Source organism: Delphinus delphis, chromosome 17, assembly GCF_949987515.2.
Source record: "Delphinus delphis chromosome 17, mDelDel1.2, whole genome shotgun sequence".
In the NCBI taxonomy this organism is placed as follows: domain Eukaryota; kingdom Metazoa; phylum Chordata; class Mammalia; order Artiodactyla; family Delphinidae; genus Delphinus; species Delphinus delphis.
This window is the reverse complement of record NC_082699.1, coordinates 39,808,519-39,830,230: the sequence shown is the minus strand read 5'-3', so window position 1 is coordinate 39,830,230 and position 21,712 is coordinate 39,808,519. Positions and strand designations below refer to the sequence as shown.

At 37.4% G+C, this 21,712-nt stretch overlaps 1 protein-coding gene across 2 annotated transcripts; it reads right to left on the bottom strand.

Annotated features, from left to right (window-relative positions):
- Positions 1-357: 357 nt before the first annotated feature.
- On the bottom strand, positions 358-21,445 carry PLEKHF2 (pleckstrin homology and FYVE domain containing 2). Of its 2 annotated transcripts, none has more exons than XM_059994928.1 (2): positions 21,255-21,445; positions 358-2,972 (listed from the first exon to the last, which is right to left on the bottom strand). In XM_059994928.1, the coding sequence occupies exon 2, from the start codon at positions 2,956-2,958 to the stop codon at positions 2,209-2,211; it is 750 nt and encodes a 249-aa protein (XP_059850911.1). In that variant the 5' UTR covers positions 2,959-2,972; positions 21,255-21,445; the 3' UTR covers positions 358-2,208. The 2 variants fall into 2 exon arrangements, with proteins under 2 accessions (XP_059850911.1, XP_059850912.1); XM_059994929.1 differs by lacking the exon at positions 21,255-21,445 and adding an exon at positions 21,101-21,240.
- Positions 21,446-21,712: the final 267 nt, after the last annotated feature.

The following is a 21,712-nucleotide window of genomic DNA, read 5'->3' as shown; positions in this document are numbered from 1 at the left end:
AATTTGGTTAATGTACTGGGGATCCAGTACAGTCCAAGTAAATTTCATTCAAGAGAACAGCATGAGAAACTGGCACCAAAATCATTTCAGGTATATATATAAGTAAGATTTATAAAAGCTCTAAAAATTACAGAAAAAAATTCTGGAAGAAAACACAGCTTGGACTCTATTTGCAGGTAAACTCCATGAAAAGGAGGCAATTTCTCTTCACTGCTCTACTCCTAGTGCCTAGAACAATGCCTGGCACATAGAAGGCACTCACGGCTGCTGAAATGAGGTAGAATACGCATAACATCTCCATTAACCTTAGCAAGGGGTAAAAAATCGTCAAGTCACAATATGCACAGAAGGTAAGTTGTAAAATATTTTTTATTGTAAAAACAGAGTCAATAGAGGTTGACAACATAAATGTTATCTCAGAACATTTCCCCCTGGTTCCTGAATTTGCTAGGTTCCTATGTATGAGCAAGTCTCCATTAGCACTTCTCAGATTTCACGGTCCTTTTTGGATATGTTTATTGATTATATGTAAATATTGCTTAGAAACAAAAGTCCACATGATATTAAAACAAAACAAAAAAAAAACCTGTTGTGCCTTTCTTTCACATTTCCTACAGGGAGATCTATATATCTCAGGTGCTTTCACAACTTAAAAGTAAAGTTAGTGCCTTAACCAAACCAAAGAATCCTCCATCACAAGTTATTAAATCAAACCTCTCATGACATTTGAAATATATCCAGATTTAAAGATTTTAAAACAAAAGAATTTAGAATTTAAAACAAACTTCAGACTGATTTTTCATATTTGAAAGACTACAGTTATTTGCAGCATACAAATGGAGAGAGTAGTGCAAAATGCATCAAGTTTTATATGATAAATATACTTTCAACCTAATGGCTGCCTCAAAAGCAAAGAGTGAAAAATTACCTCTTCTTAAAAGCAATCTAGACTGACTCAATAAAGTTCACAATTTAGAAAGATCAATTGCTACTCTATTTCCATAGATTGCAAAATGATTTCAGAAACAGATTAAACATACAACTGTTTTACAAAAATAGAAATATTGTTTGGGACTTTACAAAACTTTATAAAATATAACACTATATTTGTAAATTCAAGATAGTTTCACACTGAAAGAGAAAATACTTCCACAGATATGAAGTCTAGTCAAACTTAACTGGTCTCTCTTGACCATTCTCATACATTATTTCTTCCAAATCTTCAACCTAAGGAGATCTGTGCTCTAGCATGAGGTTTTTTTTAAGAGATTGTTTCATTTCAAGAAGTTGTATAAGATGTTTCATTCTAGAAACAATGTTAAAGCAGATGAATTTATACCTAAAAATATGTCTTACTAAAAGTAGCAATAATGCAATGACAATTTGTATTTGATAAATTTCAAACCAAATTCCCCAGAATGACAATTATAATTTGATACCTACAAAAAGTAAAAATATAGAATAATCACAACTATTTTATGGAAAAATATTCATATAGAATAAAGAACCTCTAAATTTAGTTATTTGTAGCTGTCAAATGAGAAGTATTTTCTAATTACACCCATTTATAACATTCATTTTACACCTCAAAGAGCACCAGTGTATTTTTAAAACAAACTAAAAAGTGAGAAGGTAGGGGCTTATTACATGCAACAGTGCTATTATGATAAGGCACCACCTGGTATATGAAAAAGCCAAACAAAGTATTTCCAAAGCATGTATTTCTGTTACTGGTGTCTTAACCTTTAGATAGGATGGTTAGAAAAAAGCTAATAACATTATTAACTGACCACATCACACTCCTTTTTCCATCATTCTTTGCTTTTAGTTTTTCCATATAACAGAACATATAATAAACAACAGTGTAGTACATGTTAAATAAACATCTTTTCCCAACCATTCAAGAAAATAGTCTAGAATTAAAACAAGAATAAGAAACCAAAACTTTATCTGATATATTCGCAACAGTCTATCCCTGTAGAAGAATAGGGAGCTGGGGGAGGTGAGGAGAGAGTGGCAGCAGCAGTTGGGGCTGGGGGATGGTAACAGGACCTATTTTCTATAGAATATATTGAGGCACATAGGTTATAAGTTTCTCAGGCAAATTCATGGCTAGAGCAAAACTGACAGAAAGCTCAGGATTTTACATTCCCCCCAGAGCTGATTTCTCAGATAGTCACATCTGATTAAATATTTCAAAATACGCCTTTAGTCACTGCTATCATCATCGTCATCATCGTCAGATACATCATTTAAAGTAGACTTCAATGACTGACTATAAGAGTCCGATCTAGTAGGCTGGCACGTGGCCATGTCCCCAGTAGAAAGCAAGTCATAGCAGAAGTCACAAATCCTCACAGGCTTAGAGGACTGGCTGGGAAGAAGAAATCTCTTTTCAGAGCAGGGCCCACAGACAACAAAACCACACTTGCGGCAGTGGTGACGACGATTAACAGGTGTGAATTTTGCTTTCTGACAACGCATACATACAGTTGCCTCAGAGTCAGGAACCCAGACAGCAGCATGTTCATTACTGGGTGTCTTCCCACTTTTGGAGAGTAAATCAGTAACACATTTATTTATGTGATTCATCCATTCTGATTTCTCAGTGGCAGTGGCAGCATAAACTGCAAACGATTTAGTTGGTGTCTTGATCAGCCATCCATTCCTCAAGTCTCCCTCATCTTTGATAGAATCAATTGTGACATTTTCCAGGGGAATAATATGTTGTTTGTTATATTTTTTCTTCTGGATGACAATATTGCCATATACAAGAATATCATTAAATAAGAAAAACTGCCTTGCTTTAGGCTTTTTTCTGCACAACTTAGTCAATACTCCTTCTCCAATAAGAACCCGTCCAGGTATAGTTAAGGGTTGACCAGCTGCTCCAAAACAGTTTTCTACTATATTTATACGTCTAGTATTTGCTTCACTGTTTGCCAAGCGATCCACCATCTTTTGCTAATAGCCTTAAAAAAGAGAGAGAGAGAAATCAGCACACAGAAATTATAAATTCATATAAGTTAAAAAAATTATACAATCTAAATTTAATCTAACGAATCATTACTTCTACCCAAAGGCAAAATTCCCCAATTGTTTCCCTCTAAGATAATCACTAAGTATACCAAAAGAGCTAACATCTCCCAATTTTTATAATCATCAAAAACATTTATTAACCATCTCCATATAGTATCATTAGCAGGTATTTATAAAAGTATAAACTTCTTACAGACATAAAACAACAAATAATTAGAAAATGAATATAAGCCATCAGCTACATGAAATTTAATCTCAGAGGGATTCTGAACAAGAAGGCCAAATATTATATAAGAGAAACAACTATGATTTTTCCAGTAGGCTCTATTACCATTGAGCTAAAGCCTCAATCCTCTCACCTGGATTACCAGAATCGTTTCCCAACACACCTTACTGCCTTAGCTCTTGCCCCTTAATCAATCTTCAGGCAGTGATCTCTCAAATGCAAATCTGACCACACCATTACTCATAATTAAGATTATTAAGATTAAGATTAAGATTAAGATTATTAAGATTAAGATTAAAATTAAGATTATTCCCCTTAACCTAAAAAATGCAGAATCTTTAACATGGCATTTAAGGCCCTTCATTATCTGGTTCTTGCTTATCTTCCCAGACTCATCATAAGTCACTCTTTACCTCCAATGTTATGTTCTAAGAAAACCCTACCACTTGTAGTCCATTTCAATCATACATATCTTCTCTCATACTCTTGTATCCTTTACTATTTACTACTCTCAGCTAACTCTTATCATCCTTCAAGACTCAGTTTATCACACCTACTCCAAGAAGTCTTCCTTAAACTCTGTTAGACTAAACACCTTCCTCTGTGCTCTTCATATTCCCTGTACCTTCTGGACTCACTCTCACCGAAGGATTGAAATCTGTCTTCTCCATAGGCTGCAATGGAACCTAAAAGGCAGAGACCATCTGATATCTATCTTTGAAACACACATTGTCTGGCATAGTAAAAGTGCTCAAAAAGGTTGACAAGAACATCTTGGCAATGTGCAAAAAACCCACATTAATCTAGTCTTAAATGATCAAAGATTTAATCTCTAGATCCAATATTGACTTCACTCAAGTCCCAGAGTTGTGCCTATTTCAGACCACTAACCCAACAATACCATACTATAACCAAATCATATCAGAAAGGAGAGGAGCATTTAAAGAGTAAGAGCATAGTTTAAGTTCCAGTATTCAGCTCACAAACTGATGAGACTGTAACCCTTCTTGGCCTCCATTATAAAGGATACAACAATTCTGATTATTCCTGAATTCTGTCTCTCCCCTAATCCTGGGTCCTTATAAAGCCCTCTTGCCTTCCACAAGGGTGGACTCTGCCCTGAAAGTTGTTCCCAAAAATTAATATGACAACACATGGCTCCGAAGTGTGATGGCCTCTCTTTCTAATTAGGGCAAATCTGCCAGCCAATTAAAAGTCTACTGCCCTATGCACAAGTGCATCACAGAAGAGAAAATTTAAAAAGTAAACATGAAAAGAGGCTCAACCTCATTCATAAATAAATGAATAAGACATTAGGATATGTTTTCATTCATCAGATTAACAAAAATTTTAATAATTTCTTAAGATGTAGTAATACTGAGGATATAGGGAAACAGGTACCCTCATACACTACAGAAAATATGTGTACCCACTGATCCAGGCACTCAAAAGATATGTACAAGTATATTCTACACAACACTGTCTGTAACAGAAAAAAACACTGGAAAAGCTCCAACTGTTCATCAAGAGGAACTGGTTGAACAATTTATGATACACCCTTAACAATATGCTAGATATCTGTTAAGAATGTGACAGATCTAAATACAGTGATATAGGAAAATGCTCAAAATATTGATATCTAGGTGGGGGAGTTGAACCTAATGATCTCATTTTTGTTTCAAATACATACCAAATTTCATCAAATCTAAGATGCTATTAAGACACAGCCTCATTTTATGTGCTATTGAGAAAGAAAAATGCTGCCAATTAAATCATGGCAAACTCTTGATTATACGACATCCCAATTTTAGAGACATAAAATACAGTAAAACATGTTCATCTTTAGACTCAACGAAATATGGTATAAGAGCATAATATTAGACACTAGTAAGTATGTAAAATTAGAAAACTATATACCATAATATCAAGAATGGTTATTTATCTCTGGGAAGTACAATTATGGATAACTTTTCATACTTTACATGATAGTCAAACATTCAACAAGTGTTTGTTAGGCACTGATCTGGGTACAGGACAAAATAATAAACAACACAGGCAAGGTCCCTGCTCTTCAAGGCTTACATCCTAGTTGGGGAGGAGGCAAACAGAAAACAATCGAGACCCAAGTAATAATTAACATTGTAAGTTTTTAAAGTGATTTTTAAAAAAATCCACTGGGACTACTCAGTCTACTCAGACTGGATGGTCAGGGTATCTAAAGTGGTATCTTTTCAGCTGATAGGGCAGAACTAGATATGCATACATGAGGGACGAGGATGAGGGAGAATATTCCAGACAAAAGGAAAAACTACAAAGGTCCTAAGGCAAGAAATACGTTGGCACCTGTAGAAAACTGAAAGTATCTATTTATTCCCACCTGAATCAACTACTGATTCTACTCATTATACAGTTATTAATCAGCTCATTTGCAATGCAAACAGGTTTCCTATTATTGCTACTACTGGAATTAATACCACCACAAATTTGTGCAGTGCTTTTCACATTTATTATCTTCTGATTTTAACTGTCTCAAACTGCTGTGAAGTTTTTATCTCCCAAAGAATCATCTAGTAATATTAGCTGAAATGCGAGCTGAAGGAGAAACTAAGGCACAAATAGAGATTCAGGCAGAACAGTCTGGAATTTACTCACTGGGAGCCCAAGCAAGAGCTGAGCACTTCACATGTATTACTGTATTTCCTACCCAGGGCAACCTTATGATAGATATGCACTATTAGCTCCAGTTTATAGATGAGCAAACTGACATAAAGGAGTTAAGTACCATGCCCAAGGCTGTCACAGAACTGAGGCTCAAAGCTGATTCCTCCGTGCTGTTACCAGTGTATTATGGCACACTGATTATTCCTTAAGGCTCCACTGGCTCTATATATAAGAACTAAGAAAGCTATTGCTAACCTCTGGACCTTCACCGCAAACCTTAAAAATACTGAAGATAAAAGAATACTAATTTGAGCAAATAACCTGAAAGGGTAAGTCATCATGATTTATTTAGCCAGTCTTCTGATAATGTTTCACTGTTCAAATTCTGCAATACATTAAGCCTGAATCCCTGTTCATAAATCTTTCCCCCTGTTTAAATATGATGCAACAAAAGTGAAGTTTGGGGCATTTTTTGTGTGTGCGTGTGCGGTATGCGGGCCTCTCACTGTTGTGGCCTCTCCCGTTGCGGAGCACAGGCTCCGGATGCGCAGGCTCAGTGACCATGGCTCATGGGCCCAGCCCGCACCGGGGCACGAACCCGTGTCCCCTGCATCGGCAGGCGGACTCTCAACCACTGCGCCACCAGGGAAGCCCAAGTTTGGGGCATTAACTGGTATTTGGCTGGAGCAAATAGCTTTCAAAGTTTGACAGTGACGCTGATAAGAAATATATTTCATACTGCAATGTTACAAACAATATACAATTCTATGAATGATGTATTCTAGCATCTTCATTTATTTTAATGATAGTTGCAGCCCACTTGACTTCAGCAATGGATTGTGACCTGTATTTGAACATCAGTGAGCACAAAGAACTTAAGGCCTTTGGCCTTAAGCAATCCTTTCCATTATCCCTGCTGGTCCTAAAATGTTTTCAGTATGTGTCTGACAAGAAAAAGAAAGGAAGCACTGATTTTGAAACCCCAGGAATACACAAATGCCCCCCCCCACACACACACACACGAGAAAGAGGTGGTGGGGGCACAAAAGGGAGGGGCTGAGAGAAGGGAGATAAATCAAAAATGAAATCAAAGTACCACCATTAGCTGGATTACTTCCAGACACCCCAAAGCAAGGCTCTTAATAAACTGGATTTAAGGCATTACCCTTTAGCCCAGGGCCTAAACAGGACCCTTTACTTTCCTCCAAAGTCCAAATCCAAATCTACTACCTGTACAGTGAGGTGCCCCAAGCAGTAAGAACTCTCAAAAGACTTCTGTGAGAGTATTAGAATACAAGAATACTGGGGCTAGCCAAGGAGTGAGTTCCTGGCATATCTGCATGAAAAGAAACAGAAGACAACTATAAAATGTGGCCCAACTGGACTTCTGTCTACTTTTCTTAGGAAGGAATATCAGTGAATACAGTAAGAGCTAGGAAGAATGCTTCCCCATCTTCTGGCAGAGATGACTTCTTTAGGATAGATTCCAAGAAGCAAAATTACTGGGTCAAAAGGCACTAACGTTTAAAGCTCTTGCTATCTTTTACAAAATTTCCATTCTGAAAGGTAACACCAATTTACCAAGTAGCACAATGACTGTATCCATCCCACCTTGTTTCACACAGAGTATTTTCCTTTAAAAATTTCAGCAAATAGAGTAGATTTTTTTAAATGGTATCTCATTTTTATTCATTTTTTACTTCTTTTATTCATTATGTTTATTTATTCAATAACTTTATTGAACACTTTCTAAACGCCAGACATTATCCTTTTCCTCTCAGAGCTCAGAGTATAGTGGAGGAGAAAGACAGTAAGTAAGTAAACCAACAGGTGATTCCAAAAGGTGAAGTGCAATGAAGGAAATCAGCAGTGTGCCAAGATATAGGGAAAAACTCATTTACTGAGTAGTTCAAAAAGACTTCACTGAGGTGGTGCTACACACTGGGTCTTAAAGGATGAGGAGTCAGCCTTGCAAAGGAACTAATACTATGGACAAAGGTCCTAAAACAGGAAAGAACAGTACTTTCAATTTGACTGAATATTTTATTTCATAGTTACCTCGTGAGACCAGCTACTTTCTAATGTGTTTAGTAACTTGTATTTCTACACTCATATATTTAGGTTATTAATCTATATGAGTATATTACACATAAAGTCTATTAACCCAGTTATTTCATTGCTTTTCCTAGTATATTAAGCTGTAATTTTGTTTATCGTGTTTGACACAAAAGGAGTTTTACTTCTTAAGTAGTTACACTTACAGATACTTTCCTTTGTAATTTTTTTCCCAATGACTGACTCCTAAGTTTCCCTTATCCAGATATCGGATGCACCTATTTATTATTCTCTATGGTTTAGGTTTTACATTTAATTCTTTTATCCACCTGAAATTTATTCTGTCATAGGTAAAAACCCTTTTTCCTTTTCAAATATTTGCATTCTAAAGGAGCTAACTGCTCCAGAATCACCAAATACTGTGTGACCTCAGATTTCCTCACTTATAAATGGAAATAATAATAGCAGCTATATCGGGGGAGGATTAAATGAGATAATGCATACAAAATGTTCAGCAAGTAGTCAACATGTGGTAGCTATTATTTACTGGTATTAATAATCTAATCTACTGCTTTATGACACTCTATTATATTAAATTTTTGTATAGTATTATAACACTGCTTCTGGGCTGTCTGGTCTAATCCATTAACCTGTTTTATAATTCTTTTGTCAGTACTATGCACCTGGTAAAACTAGACTATTTCCCATTACTTAACCTTTTAAATGTTTTACCTAATCTCTTCTGCTTATTTGTCCAGATGACATCTACTTAGAACAGTGTTTCCCAACCTTAGTTGCCTGGAACCACAGGGAAACTCTTAACCTTTAGTATACCATAAAAAATAGCCATCCCAATTTACTCTCTGAGTCCAAAATACCCTTTTTATTTACTTTTAATATTTTAAGCCATTTTATAACTAATTTACAGAAACAAGAATAAACGAATAGTAAAAAACAATAACTTTAAGAACAATCTTTATAAAAACTGAAACACAGCAAATTTCTTATTCTACATTCCTGTTACTGAAGGTATGTAGATACAAAAGTATAGTATCCTTTAAATGCAACTAACTGCTCATAAGTTGTCATGCATGAATCTATAATATTTCCATTTCTGTTTTTAGGAATATTGTTTACTAATTAATTCTGAGTTTGAGAAAACTCATCTAGAAAATCATCAACTGAAGGCTCATTGTCTGAGATTTCACTTATAATGTTTCACAATCATTATTAGTTTAAGTGTTGCTGTTTCTTTGCACTCACCCTGTGACTTGTCTAATAGTTCTGAAATGTCTAGCTTTGCTCATTTTTTTCTTTGTCATTAGATGAAAAATGAAAAAAATCTAAATTCTCAAATATGCTAAATGAAAGCTTAAAATAAAAAGACTAAGGATATCTCCAAACTGCTTTCGTATCTTTTTGAAAGATGATGCAATACTTTGGTTAATGTAATAATAAAACTGAAAAATGGTGCAATAGTGGTGATTTATTTTATCACTGCATCATCCTTCCAGGCAATTACATCACTTCTATTTTCTTCTTTTTGGTTAAATAATTCCTAAGAAAATAAAATAGTAAAATGCTTCAAGATATAGGAAAAACAAGATCACTCACTAAAATTCTATAATGTATCTTAGATTTACACATGTCCAATGAACCCATATGGTAATAACAAGCTATGTTTTTTAATACATAAATTTCCTTTTTGTTTTGAAAATCTCTAAGAAATAATAAAATAACAAAATATCAATCACTACAAATAATTAGAACTGCTTAAAATATCAATAGAAACTCAAAATACAAAACTGAGACCAATAGGTTGTGATGATAGATATTAAAGGTTAAGAAATACTGATATCTAGATCCCTCCCTCTAGGATGTTCTGATTTTACTGGTCTGGCCTGGGTACTGGGACACTTTAAAGTTCCTCAGGTAATTCCACTGTGCAGCTAAGGTTTAGAACCATTTCCAATTACAATAAATAAGTGAAAAAAATAGAGACCAAATCCACTGAAATTTTGGTGAATTCATATTACATTTGTAGTGTTCCTAGCAGGTTGATACTATCTCTTCCCAAGGTTTCAAATCTTGTTTAATGGCCCAGTAATTTTGTACATTTCTTCTCACAAGATTGTTACATTACTTAAATTCAAGTATCTCCTATCTTTTGTTGATATTTGAATCTAGTCTCTTTTCCACATTATATTTTCTAATTCATTACTACTACTGATAAGAAAACTACTACTATATCTGTTAGTTTCATCCCACATCCAGCCACTTCAGAGAACTCTACACATGCAACAGTTTTCCAACTGATTTCCTTCAGAGAACTCTACACATGCAACAGTTTTCCAACTGATTTCCTGTCTTCTTTTCCAACAAATGGTGTCTGGCAGCCTTAATTCATAGTTGAAAATGTAAGAACCACAGGAAAAGCATACCAAAAACAAAACAAAGAAACACTCTTAACTTTTATAAAGACAGCTTTATATACCAATTTTTAAAAATTAAACCATCCAAGTTTCAAGTTATCTCCTTCACAATTGTAGACAAGAACTACATTTGCATCGTCCAAGTTCCACACTAGTCTTTTGGTAACATCTTGTTTCTAAAGTTAATATGTTCTTCAATGGAGTGTCTACCACCTGTTAAAAATGTAATACTAGAAGAGGCAAAAACTCTTTTTTAAAAAGAGTCAGAATGCTATTTACAATTGAGAAGAGAGCCCAACTGTCACAGAATACTATGGCCCAGTTCTTCTTACTGAAAACCAATACTTCTATCTCATCCCTGCAGGTGAGTTTAAAACAAAAAAATCAGCTAATTAATTTCTTACACGTACCCAAGACATCTGATATCAGTGAGCTTCAGTATTCAACTCTGCATTATAATGGGAAAAACAATAAACTACGTGGATTCTAATCTCAGCTCTGGCACTAAATAAGAGATTTCATACAAGCTACCTAAGTGCTCTACACACACACACACACACACACACACACACACACACACACACACACACACACCGCCCCCCCCCCCCAGCTACCACCTTGAATAAAATAATCTGCAAAGCCCTTTCTTGTCTTTAAAATAATGAACTCTGATAGTAGATGGGCCATAGTTCTGGTTTACTAAGACTAAAAATTAATTTTTAATCAAACTTTTGACTATGTCTTAATATCAATTGATTTTTTAAAATCTGTGTTACTGCTGAATTAAGACTAGAAACTGTAAAAGGAAAAGGAGAGACAAACAGGAAAGTGGGGAAAGAAGAGATTTTTTTTTTTAAAGCAGCAAGAAACTATCAGAGGTACATCCTCCCTGGGCAAATGTGTAGGTATTAGAACAAACTACCCCTCTCTCCTAATGCACCTAAGTCAAATGAACAATTATTCTAAGCACCTACCATATGCAAAGGACAGAGCAGTTTTTACTTTCAAAAGTTCTATAATTTAGTAAGCATAATAATAATCAGGAAATTCTAGGAAATTCTAAAGACTCTCAATAAAATACTAGAAGAATAACACAAAGAAGAAATACTTGAACATTTAGCAAATTAAATTTGGAATTTTAGAAAATTTAAATATTCTATCAATAAGAATAGACAGTTTTTCCCTCCCCTTTCCACTAGCATTTCTGCCACTGTGGCAAACCAATTATACAATATGTACTGCAGAAATCAGTAGTGATCAAGGAAACATTCATTTCTTAGATAAGAAAAAAGAAAGGAACAATCTTTTATATTAATTTTAAACTCATAAAGGTGGATTGATAAGAACTGAAACTTCTAAACTTTGAATCACATTTACAGAGAGCCATAGTAATTTGTTTTATATCTCTTGTAGGCACTAAATTTGCCTATTACTGAAAAGTAGACCCAAATGCACTATACTACAGGCTTAACCAAGAAAGGAAAAAGAAAAAGCATTTACTCAACACCTACACGTGCTAGGCACGTCCACATTTTTCTATTTCATTTAATAATCTCAATTTTGTTAAAATGGATAATCATATCCATTTTACAAAAGAGTAAATTGAGTCATGGACTAGTTAAGGAATTTTCCCAGTCGCACAGCCAGTTTTGTAAAAAAATGCATGTTCTTTCCATTATACTTTGCTACCTTCAGAAATAAATATTCCAGAAATATTTCACTCATGTGGACCTTATTAGGTATTTGGAGAAAGCCACTGATGACACAAAAATCTTAAAACACATGGTAATAAGTAGAACGTATGCTGAAAATAATTCTTCAAACACTAAAAGGAAGTGAAAAGTAAAGTAATGACTAATTTTAGGGTGTTAATAAACTCAGTTTCACATAGGTTAGGCTTGATAGAGAAACTCACCATGGTATACAAAGAATGACTAAGCCACAGTTGAAGGTTTTTTTTTTCCCTGTACGCGGGCCTTTCACTGTTGTGGCCTCTCCCGTTGCCGAGCACAGGCTCCGGACGCGCAGGCTCAGCGGCCATGGCTCACGGGCCCAGCCGCTCCGCGGCATGTGGGATCTTCCCCAGACCGGGGCACGAATCCGTGTCCCCTGCATCGGCACGCGGACTCTCAACCACTGAGCCACCGGGGAAGCCCAAGATTTTTACAAATTAATTTAGAAAACCAGAACAGTCACATTGGGAGTTTAAAAAAAAGGTCTTTACAAAGAGAAAGAATACGAACCTCAAGCTTGAAACAAGTCCTCTAGTCTTCAGCATTTAAACCATGCCACACAAGGCAAGATTAATATTCTTTAACTACAGCTATGCTCAGGGAACTCTCTATTAACAACCAAAGGTTCCCTGGCCAGCGGAATTAATTCCAAAATCCTTGACCTGGTATTCAAAGCCCTTCAGTCAAGCCCCAGCCTGCCCAGTCTATCTTTTCAGTTTTACCTCTTTCTGTATGTTCTCTTTGTTATAGTCAAACCAGACTACTAGCTATTCCCAGGTTATGCTCTGAGCTTCCTCTCCTCTACCTGAGCTCAGTATGTCCTTCCCCACTTGCTGTTCTGAAATCTTACCAGTCAGTTCAGTAACCTCATAGGCACATATTGTTTACCTTTAAATTATCATACCATTTTACCTGTACCATTTATGGCACTTATATTCTATTACGTTGTTTTTTGTTTGGTTTTGGGTTTTTTTTGGCTGCGTTGGGTCTTCGTTGCTGCACATGGGCTTTTTCTAGTTGGAGGCTACCCTTCGTTGTGGTGCACAACCTTCTCATTGTGGTGGCTTCTCCTGCTGTGGAGCACAGGCTCTAGGCACGTGGGCTTCAGTAGTTGTGGCACGCAGGCTTCAGTAGTTGTGGCTCGTGGGCGCTAGAGTGCAGGCTCAGTAGCTGTGGCACACGGGCTTAGTTGCTCTGCGGCATGTGGGATTTTCCCGGACCACGGCTCGAACCTGTGTCCCCTGCATTGGCAGGCGGATTCTTAGCCACTGTGCCACCAGGGAAGCCCTCTATTATGTTCTATAAAAACTTGTATACCTGCTTATTCCCAACAGATTTGGAGGTTCCTGAAAAAAAGAAGATCATTTCCTACAACTTCGTATTCCCAACAGCACCTACAAAATTGCTTGCATATACATGCCATCACTGTGCACTGAGCAGTTAAAAGCAGCAGCAGCTTCTTGACCTTGAGTTTTATGAAAATCAAAGACTTCATTTTTGACATCCATAGTACTAATTTTCACACAAAACAGGAACCACACCCTTCACTAGGCCCACAGATTCTAAATTTACAAGGCAAATGTTCTCGTCTATTTAACTATAGTATCTAACTGTGAATTCTAAGTATTGAGCATAGCAGATCCTGTTTTTAAAATCTCAATCTCAAGATAATATATAAAAATGATTTCTTCTCTTACTGAAAAGCACAGCTGTTTAGTTAGCAAATAAAAAATGATGGTGTATGCGTATTTTCAACATCAACAATATTCAGATAAAAAACTTCATCATTTCAAAAAGTATTTGTACAGGGGCAGCTGTACAGTGCTGACAGCTGTTAAATCATTGTATAATATTTGACAAATAAAGCTGGTACCCATCACATCCCTAACAAATTTTCTTTAATATTTTTCAAAGCAGTTACAATCTACTCACTATGTTCAAGACTTTATGCTTTGTGTTAAAGGGAAAACAAAAATGAACCAGACACTGGGAATTAAGACATGTTCCCACAAGGTTTTAATAAAAAGCACAATGAAATAAATACTATAATAAAAACGTTAAAGCGGTAAGGAAGAACGCAGCAGCTGAACACTTGAAACAGGTTCTGAAAAATACACTGAAAACAGGTTGTGAACTTCAAGAGGCAAAAACATGATACGTAAAGGCATAAAGCTCTGCAAGTAAAAATGTGTTTTTAAAAAGTTACACGTACAGCTGCAGAAGAGGCTGGAGAAGGGATATTTAGTAGAAAACCGGGAGAAAAAAATAAGACAAGAGATCTTCTTGGTTCCTGAGAGTTCTTTTTGAAGCTCTGGGAAGGAGTGGCCTGATTTGATCTGGATTCTTCTAAGATAACTGTGGAAACAGTGAAAGATTTCAGGAGGGAGAGACTGAAAGGACCCAGCTGAAAAATTATTGCAAAAGTAAAAGGGAAAGTTGATGAGAGTCTGAAGTTTGCAACAGGAAAAGAAAGAATCAGTAATGTTCAGGATTGCCATAACTAAACTAGATGTGGAAGAGTGAAATTGAAATTAAATCCCTGGGTTTTTAGTCTAAGCAATATGGAAGCTAGTAAAATCAATAATTTTCAATGAATTTCACGTAGCAAACATTTACTGATTACTTACTCCGTACAAAGATAGAAGTACTCAAAACTAACAATCTTTGTGAAGGAGCACAGACATATACCCAAGTTTATATACACAAGTATATATAATTCATGTATTATACATTAGGGTGTGTTTCTACAGGAAAGAGGATAATGGAAGTAACTGATAAGGAAGGAAACACCAAACAAAACAAGAAAGTGTTTGGTACTCATATAGTATGCTATGAACTGAGGAATATGATTACCTCAATCTGTGCACTCAAAATCTAAAGGAGCAAAGGAGAAACAAACCAAAAACATAAAATGTTTTTTAACTAAAAAAAAAATAAAAAGAGTGATGAAACCTTAGACCAAAGAGTGTAGTTGGGAGGTTAATTTTGACCAGGGGGAATATTTAAGAACAACTCTTAAATGTCTAGAAATTCAAGCTGGGCCTTAGAGCAAAAGTAGTAGGTCAAACTATTTAGGGGAGAGGGAGAGAGATAGGAGATGATGGTGTACAAATAGAATATATTCCCCAGAGAGGAAATAATTGAGTCCAGGCTGAAGGAGGTAGGACGTGGAGAATGTATAGTGGTAAACTAGAAACCTGGCAAGATAGGGAAGAGCCAAAATGCAGAGGAAAGTAAGCATCACACTCAACAGTTTAGACTTCACTGTAGAGGCAATGGGAAGACCAAGGAAAATAGGAAAATATTAATAAGTCCACAGAAGCAGAACACAGGATGAACTGGAGAGACTACCAAAGAAGCAAAACTGGAGGCAAAAAAAGCAGGAGCATATTACAGTAGTCTCTAAGTGAGAGGTAACAAAAGCCTAAGCCACAAATTTGACAGCAGAAATAAAAAGGGTAAGATGGAAGTAAGAGAGATTACTGAGGTAAGGCAGAAAGGATTGAGGAACCAACTGAATGGGTTTGAAAGTGAGTATAAGACGACTTCAAAGGTTTAAGCATAATCCATTGGGTAGATCAGATGCTAGTTTTGTTTCAGGAGGGGAAGAAATCAGTCTGGGGCATACTTATCTTGAAGTGCCTTCAAGGTATACACAAGACAAACATCTGTCAGACAAACAGAAACCCCAAGATGAGCAGGGAGCTCCAGGACAGAAAGAGATTTCAGAGTTATCTGTGAAGAGATGATCATTGATGCTGTGGAAGAGAGGAGAGGGCAGAGGACTAAACTTTGGGGAATGCCTAGTTTAGAAAGCAGGAGGAGAGAAAAGGGGAGACAAGAAAGCATAAAGCACCTTTTCAACATGCTTTCACATGTCTCCCAAGCCTCAGAGACTAAATGACCTCATTGTGCCAAAAGGTCACAATAAACAGTGAAACGTGGGGAAAAAAAATCAAGGACTGAAGGTAATGTACAGAAATATTGTACAGGTAATATTTACCTGTACAGGTAATGTACAGGTAATATTTCAGAAAGCACTGCCCTTTGACCCTGGAATTTTTAATCACAGAAATTTATCCTGAGAAACAAACTCTTGGGGTTGCAGGGAAGGTAGGCTGTACTGTAGTTTTCCCTCTGGCATCAAGTCTAATAGTGACAGACAGAACTTAAATTTCTAGCTCTAGAGAGAAATGGCTAAATATAACATTAAAAAAAGCCAAATACCATAAAAGAAAACATTGTACCACGTAAAAATTTTAAACTTCAACACTAAGAGGAAAAAAGCCTTAAAGTTAAAGAAAAAGTTGCACAATATGACAAAGGGTCAACATTTTTAATATATAAAGGGCTCCTGTAAATCAATGAGATAAAAGGAAAATATCCCAAAAGAAAAATGGGTAAGATACAAATGGCAATTTCCAAAGGAACAAATGAAAATGACCAGTAAATGGAAAAATGTTGGCTCTCAGTGCTAATCAAAGAAATAAAATTTAAATGATGTATTATTCATCTCTCTAAGATGTGGAAAAAATAAGCACTCATATTCTTGAAAGTATACACTGGAATAACCTTTCTAAATGCCATTTTTGGCAATATAATCACTTTAAAAAGTTTACACAACAATTCTATTTCCAAGAATATATGCAAAAAATAATTAGACCAGTGTACAAAGTTGTTCACATGAAGACGTTCACTGTAGCTTTGTCTATAATGTTGAAAAGTCAGAATCAATCTAAATGTTCAACAACAGGACATTAGTGAAACAAATTAGGGCATATCCATATAATGGATTTTTAGATAGCTTTTTGGAGAACAGATTAATATTTAATGTGGAAAACTGTTAAATATGGCAATTTATTAAATAAAAGCTTTTAAACAGCACATGCAATATAAAAAAAAATTTTTTTAAAGTCTGGAAAGACACCCACCAAAAATTTAGTACTGGTTATCTCTAAGTACTAGGGTGAAATATTTTGATATTGTCTAATTATTTTATATTGAACACATATTCTCTCATAGACAAAGAAAAAAGTTTTTAAATTAACAAAATGCAAAGAATGTTGAGAAAAATATAATAAACACAAAGTTACAGGTATAATTAATAAAAATATAACCAAAGAATACAAAAATCTTTTTTATTTTTTTCCCCAACAACTGTTTAAATGAAACAAGTATAAAGAATTAAGGATAGTTCCGCTTATGGAAATGGAAAGGAGAAAGGGATTTAAAAAGTTGATGGAAAAAAGAAAACAGAAAATTCACATCATAAAATCCATAGAAGGAAGCAAAGTCATCTGTTAAGAGTCAAGCATTTCAAGATTGGGGTTAGCAACCTAAGAGTGAAAAGGCAACAGAGAAAACGAGTCAACTTTGGGATAAGAAAGGATTAGAAAGGAACTAGTACACAGGCAGCTGGAAAACAAATATTTAACAGTCACCATAGATGTGACTTTCTTCAGGAGTGCTACGCAGGGACAAAAGTAGAAAAAGTAAAAGGTGATATTTACAAGTTGAGAACTGACCAGTTATATACAGCAAAGGTCGAGGAGAGGAGGACTATGTGGTACTAGTGGGTTCACAGTATATGAACTATAGAGTTCAGGACTGGAAAAAAACGAGAAAACTAACAGCATAGGAGGGACTGCAGGTGACAATGAGAACAAAAAGCTGGTTCATAGTTATGATGGAAAACAGGCCCTTGAATCACCTCTGGTCACAGATTAAGACCTGAGGTCTAAATGATGATAAGGTTAAATAACACAGGCATCCATGTAGGTTGTTAATGCAGAGTGGAGACAGTTGCCACCGGGCTTAGTGAACTGTAGTTCCAAATGTGGCCTTTCTGTTCTGAAATGAAGGTAACTGTTATTTTAACTTCTGTGCACGTCACTTTCCTCTAATGCAAATTCATTCTTTCTAACCTGACGGGGAATTTGGCTGGCACTTAACCTCTCTCTGCACTTTATTCAACAACAAAGTGAAGAGAATAAGGAGATGGGAGGTTGAATTAATGGTTCTCAACCCTGACTGCACATTAAAACAAACAAACAAAAAACTGGCAAAGCTACCTATGCTTTGACTCCAAACGCAGTAACTGTGACTGATTTGCTCAAGGGTGGGGTTCAGAAGCTCCTCAAGAAATTCTAATGTGCACCAAAGTTGAGAACTGAAGTATGTATTTCTAAAGGTTGCTTCCCTTTTAAAATTCTATAATTAACTGCCACTCTGCTCATTTGCTAATTAACTTACTGAATATCCTGCACCACGCACTTCCACAAACATCATAGTAAATCTTCACAACACTGTTAGGCAAATACTTTTGTGTCCATTTCACAAGTGAGTCCAGTGAAGCTTAAAGAAGTGAAGTGACTTGTTCAAGAGTCACAAGCTAGAATGGAGCAGACCTAGAATTCAGGTTTGGTTTGATTTGGTTCCAATCTACCCTACATACAACTTGCTTTCTCTAGCACTCACAGCAACTACTTGAATGCCTTCTATATTCTCTCCCAGGACCTCCCAAACTGAGCACACAGTTTGTGGTTTATAGAGTTATTGGAGAGAAAGTTATGGGGGCAGGGAATTAACCCCAAATTCTACAGTAATTTCATTACAGAACGCCACCTAGTTTAAGTTTTGCAACTTAAAACAGCACTGTGAGAGTATATCTACAAAGACTATTTTATTAAGCCAGCATACACCTTGCTATTAAGCATGCAGCTGGTGGTACAAAGCTGGTTCTCAAAGATAAACTTATCAATAGAAAAGCAATTGTTGTATGTTTTCCAATAAGCAAGGCATTCTAAAACAAAATTCTAAGACAATTCTAGCAAAACAATAATTGGTAGAGAAATGAGAGTTGCTCTATCAAAGAGCTTAAATGTATAAATATGACCTTCAAAATTTTCAGGCATTACCTCTACTTCCATTCAGTGCAAATACTAAATACAGTTGCACTTTAAAAGTACGATTATTATCCTTTTGTACCCACAGCTGCTGCTTTTTTGTTGATTATACTTCAGTCCATTATCTACTTGGAAATTTCATAACATTCAAGTTCTGTATCCCCAGTCCAAAATTAATTGAGTTACCAAGGTAAATCCCCCCCTCCCAAAAACAATTAGAGAAGATTTAACTACTTATGCCCATGGAAAGTACAATTTAACAAGAAATTCATTAAGTATATTTACAAGAAACATATGTGTATTCATCCATTCAAACCCTTCCTGAACATCTGCTATATTCTTGGGACGCTGGGGATGAAGAGGCAAGTTAGACCTCATGTAATGCCTGCTGTCAAGGAGGTGCCATGACAGATAAATGTTATATTTACTGAGATGCAATAGGATAGATAAGTGAATTATTCTCAGGGAGAAAGGGGGGGGGATAAGGAGAACAGGGCAAAAAAGCGTCAAAGAGTATATACTCAAGTGAGTATTTTTAAGAGGAAAAATTTCCTTGTAAATCAGGAAATTTCCTAGGAAATACTCTAGGAAATATATATGCTGAGGAACTAAATTAAAACCAGAAAGAGCAGCTAAGACAGAGGAACCAAGGTGGACACAGACTGCACCACAGGAATGAGTTATGTACCCTGCAAAGTTATGCTATTAAAAAAAATGAGAAGGCTTCAGTCATAAGACCTCAGTTAAATACCAGCTTGGCTGCTAGATTTGTGAAGTTAGTTAAATCACCTCAGTCTCGGTAACTCTTACATCCAGAAAAATAAATATGTATAATGGCAATTACCTGACAATGAAGCAAAACAAAAAGAAAACCCTAAGAAAATTAGCAATCAAATCTGAGAAGCTATATTTTTACCTACAGTTCAAGAAGAGAAATTCTCCAAGACATGTTGAAGGGTTTATCTTATTTGTGGTTAAGAGTGCTTTCAGTACAATTAACAGAATTTGGAAGCTCAGATGCCTTTATTAAAACTAGTAATTTACATTCATTTACTAGGGTGATTCAAGCTGAATCTTTTTTGATGCCTTCCTTGGTCAGTACACCAGGTTTTATTTTTTGAGGCGATTACATGTGCTTTCCAAATAAGTAACTTAATACCATTCACCTCCAACGCTGTGAGGACCCGAAACGATTTAAAATAGAAGCCTTCGTTAATACTGAATTAACCTCAGGACCCCATGAGCTACCAGAGTACAGAAAAATGTAAATGCTCTAAACAAGGTAGGCATGCACCTTTAAGGAACTAAAGTGAAGGAAAAAACTTCGCAATGTCAAGATCACTTCACCTTATTCCTAAGTGAACAACACATGCCTTTAAGTCTCTCAGTGAACGTTCGTGTCTGTCTTTACTGAGTTTTTTTCAGTAACGTACTAAAACACAACAAAGAAGGTATTTATCAGCTTACATACTTTGTGAGTCTATGAATTACACAGAAGGGCTTGGTTATCTGTAACCTTAATACCACCCATTATTCCCACCGCACACTCACAAGTTACTGCTACTGTACTAAGAGCGCGCAGGGGTATTCAAGACACATGAACAGCAAGCTCTCGGCCTTCAATAAAAATTTTAAAGGAAAACTAAATTCGTCAAAAGACCATACGACTTTAAAAGACTCCAAATAAGTAAGGCGTTAGAGCCAGCGCTTCTATCAGAGCAAATTCTGCGGTGCCATTTTTTGCCCGAAATCACATAAAAATGTTGTTCAAGTTACAACATCCCTGATGCCCAGACCCTGCAAACTTTTTGGATAGCAAGATGTTGGCACCCTAAGACGCCGGTGGCCACGACTGGACCCCAGTCCTCACGCCTCACTTCTCGTCCGACCTCGGGGCCCCCTTCGCGCGTCTGCCCGGCCCCCTCCCCACGGCCCCGTGGACTGGACGAGCACCGGCGCGGCCCTGCGGGCTGCCCTCAAGCCCGGCGGGCGGGCGCGGCTCCCCCAGCGCGAGGGGAGCGGCCCGGGAGCGCCCCGTTTCTCACAGACCCCAACATGGCGTCGGTCGCCGCCGCCCGAGACGACGACACCTCCCCGCGCCGCCGACGGCCCGGGGACCGCGGTGGGAAGCGCCCAGAAAGTTTCGCTTCTCCTCTCCCGGCCCGCCAGGAGCCGCCGGACAACCAACCCCGGCTTCACCTACCCGGCCGGGCGCAGAGGGCGGCTGCAGAGAAGGTCCGACTCCTCCTCGTCCCGGGCGCCGGGCGCAGACTCTGCTTGCTCCCCCGCCCGAGCCTCCCAGGGTGTGCTGCCAGCGGCCCCGCGCAGCCGGCGCAATCCGGACTCAGGTGACCCTCCCGCCCCTCCAGACGAAACCCACAACGGCCGCCGGAGCTGGCCTCTCCCCTGCGCGCGCACGGGCGCGCCGCCACCCACACGCCAGGCGCGAGCGCGCGCACGAGCACACCCACACCGCTCGCTCTCAGCCCTTTCTTGCCTGTTCCCTCGCCCCGCCCGGGCGGCCCCGCGCGACGTGCTCGAGGGGGCGGGGCCACCGCGGAGGCCACACCCACCTGGGCAGCCGGGGCGTGGGGTTGGTTCCTCCGCGCCGAGTGGGGTAGTGGGTCCTGGAGCTGATTGAGTGCTCGTGGGACGTCTTAC

Bases quoted from the DNA above. Each gene is read 5' to 3' on its own strand.
- PLEKHF2 (XM_059994928.1), bottom strand. From the start codon at position 2,958: ATGGTGGATCGCTTGGCAAACAGTGAAGCAAATACTAGACGTATAAAT.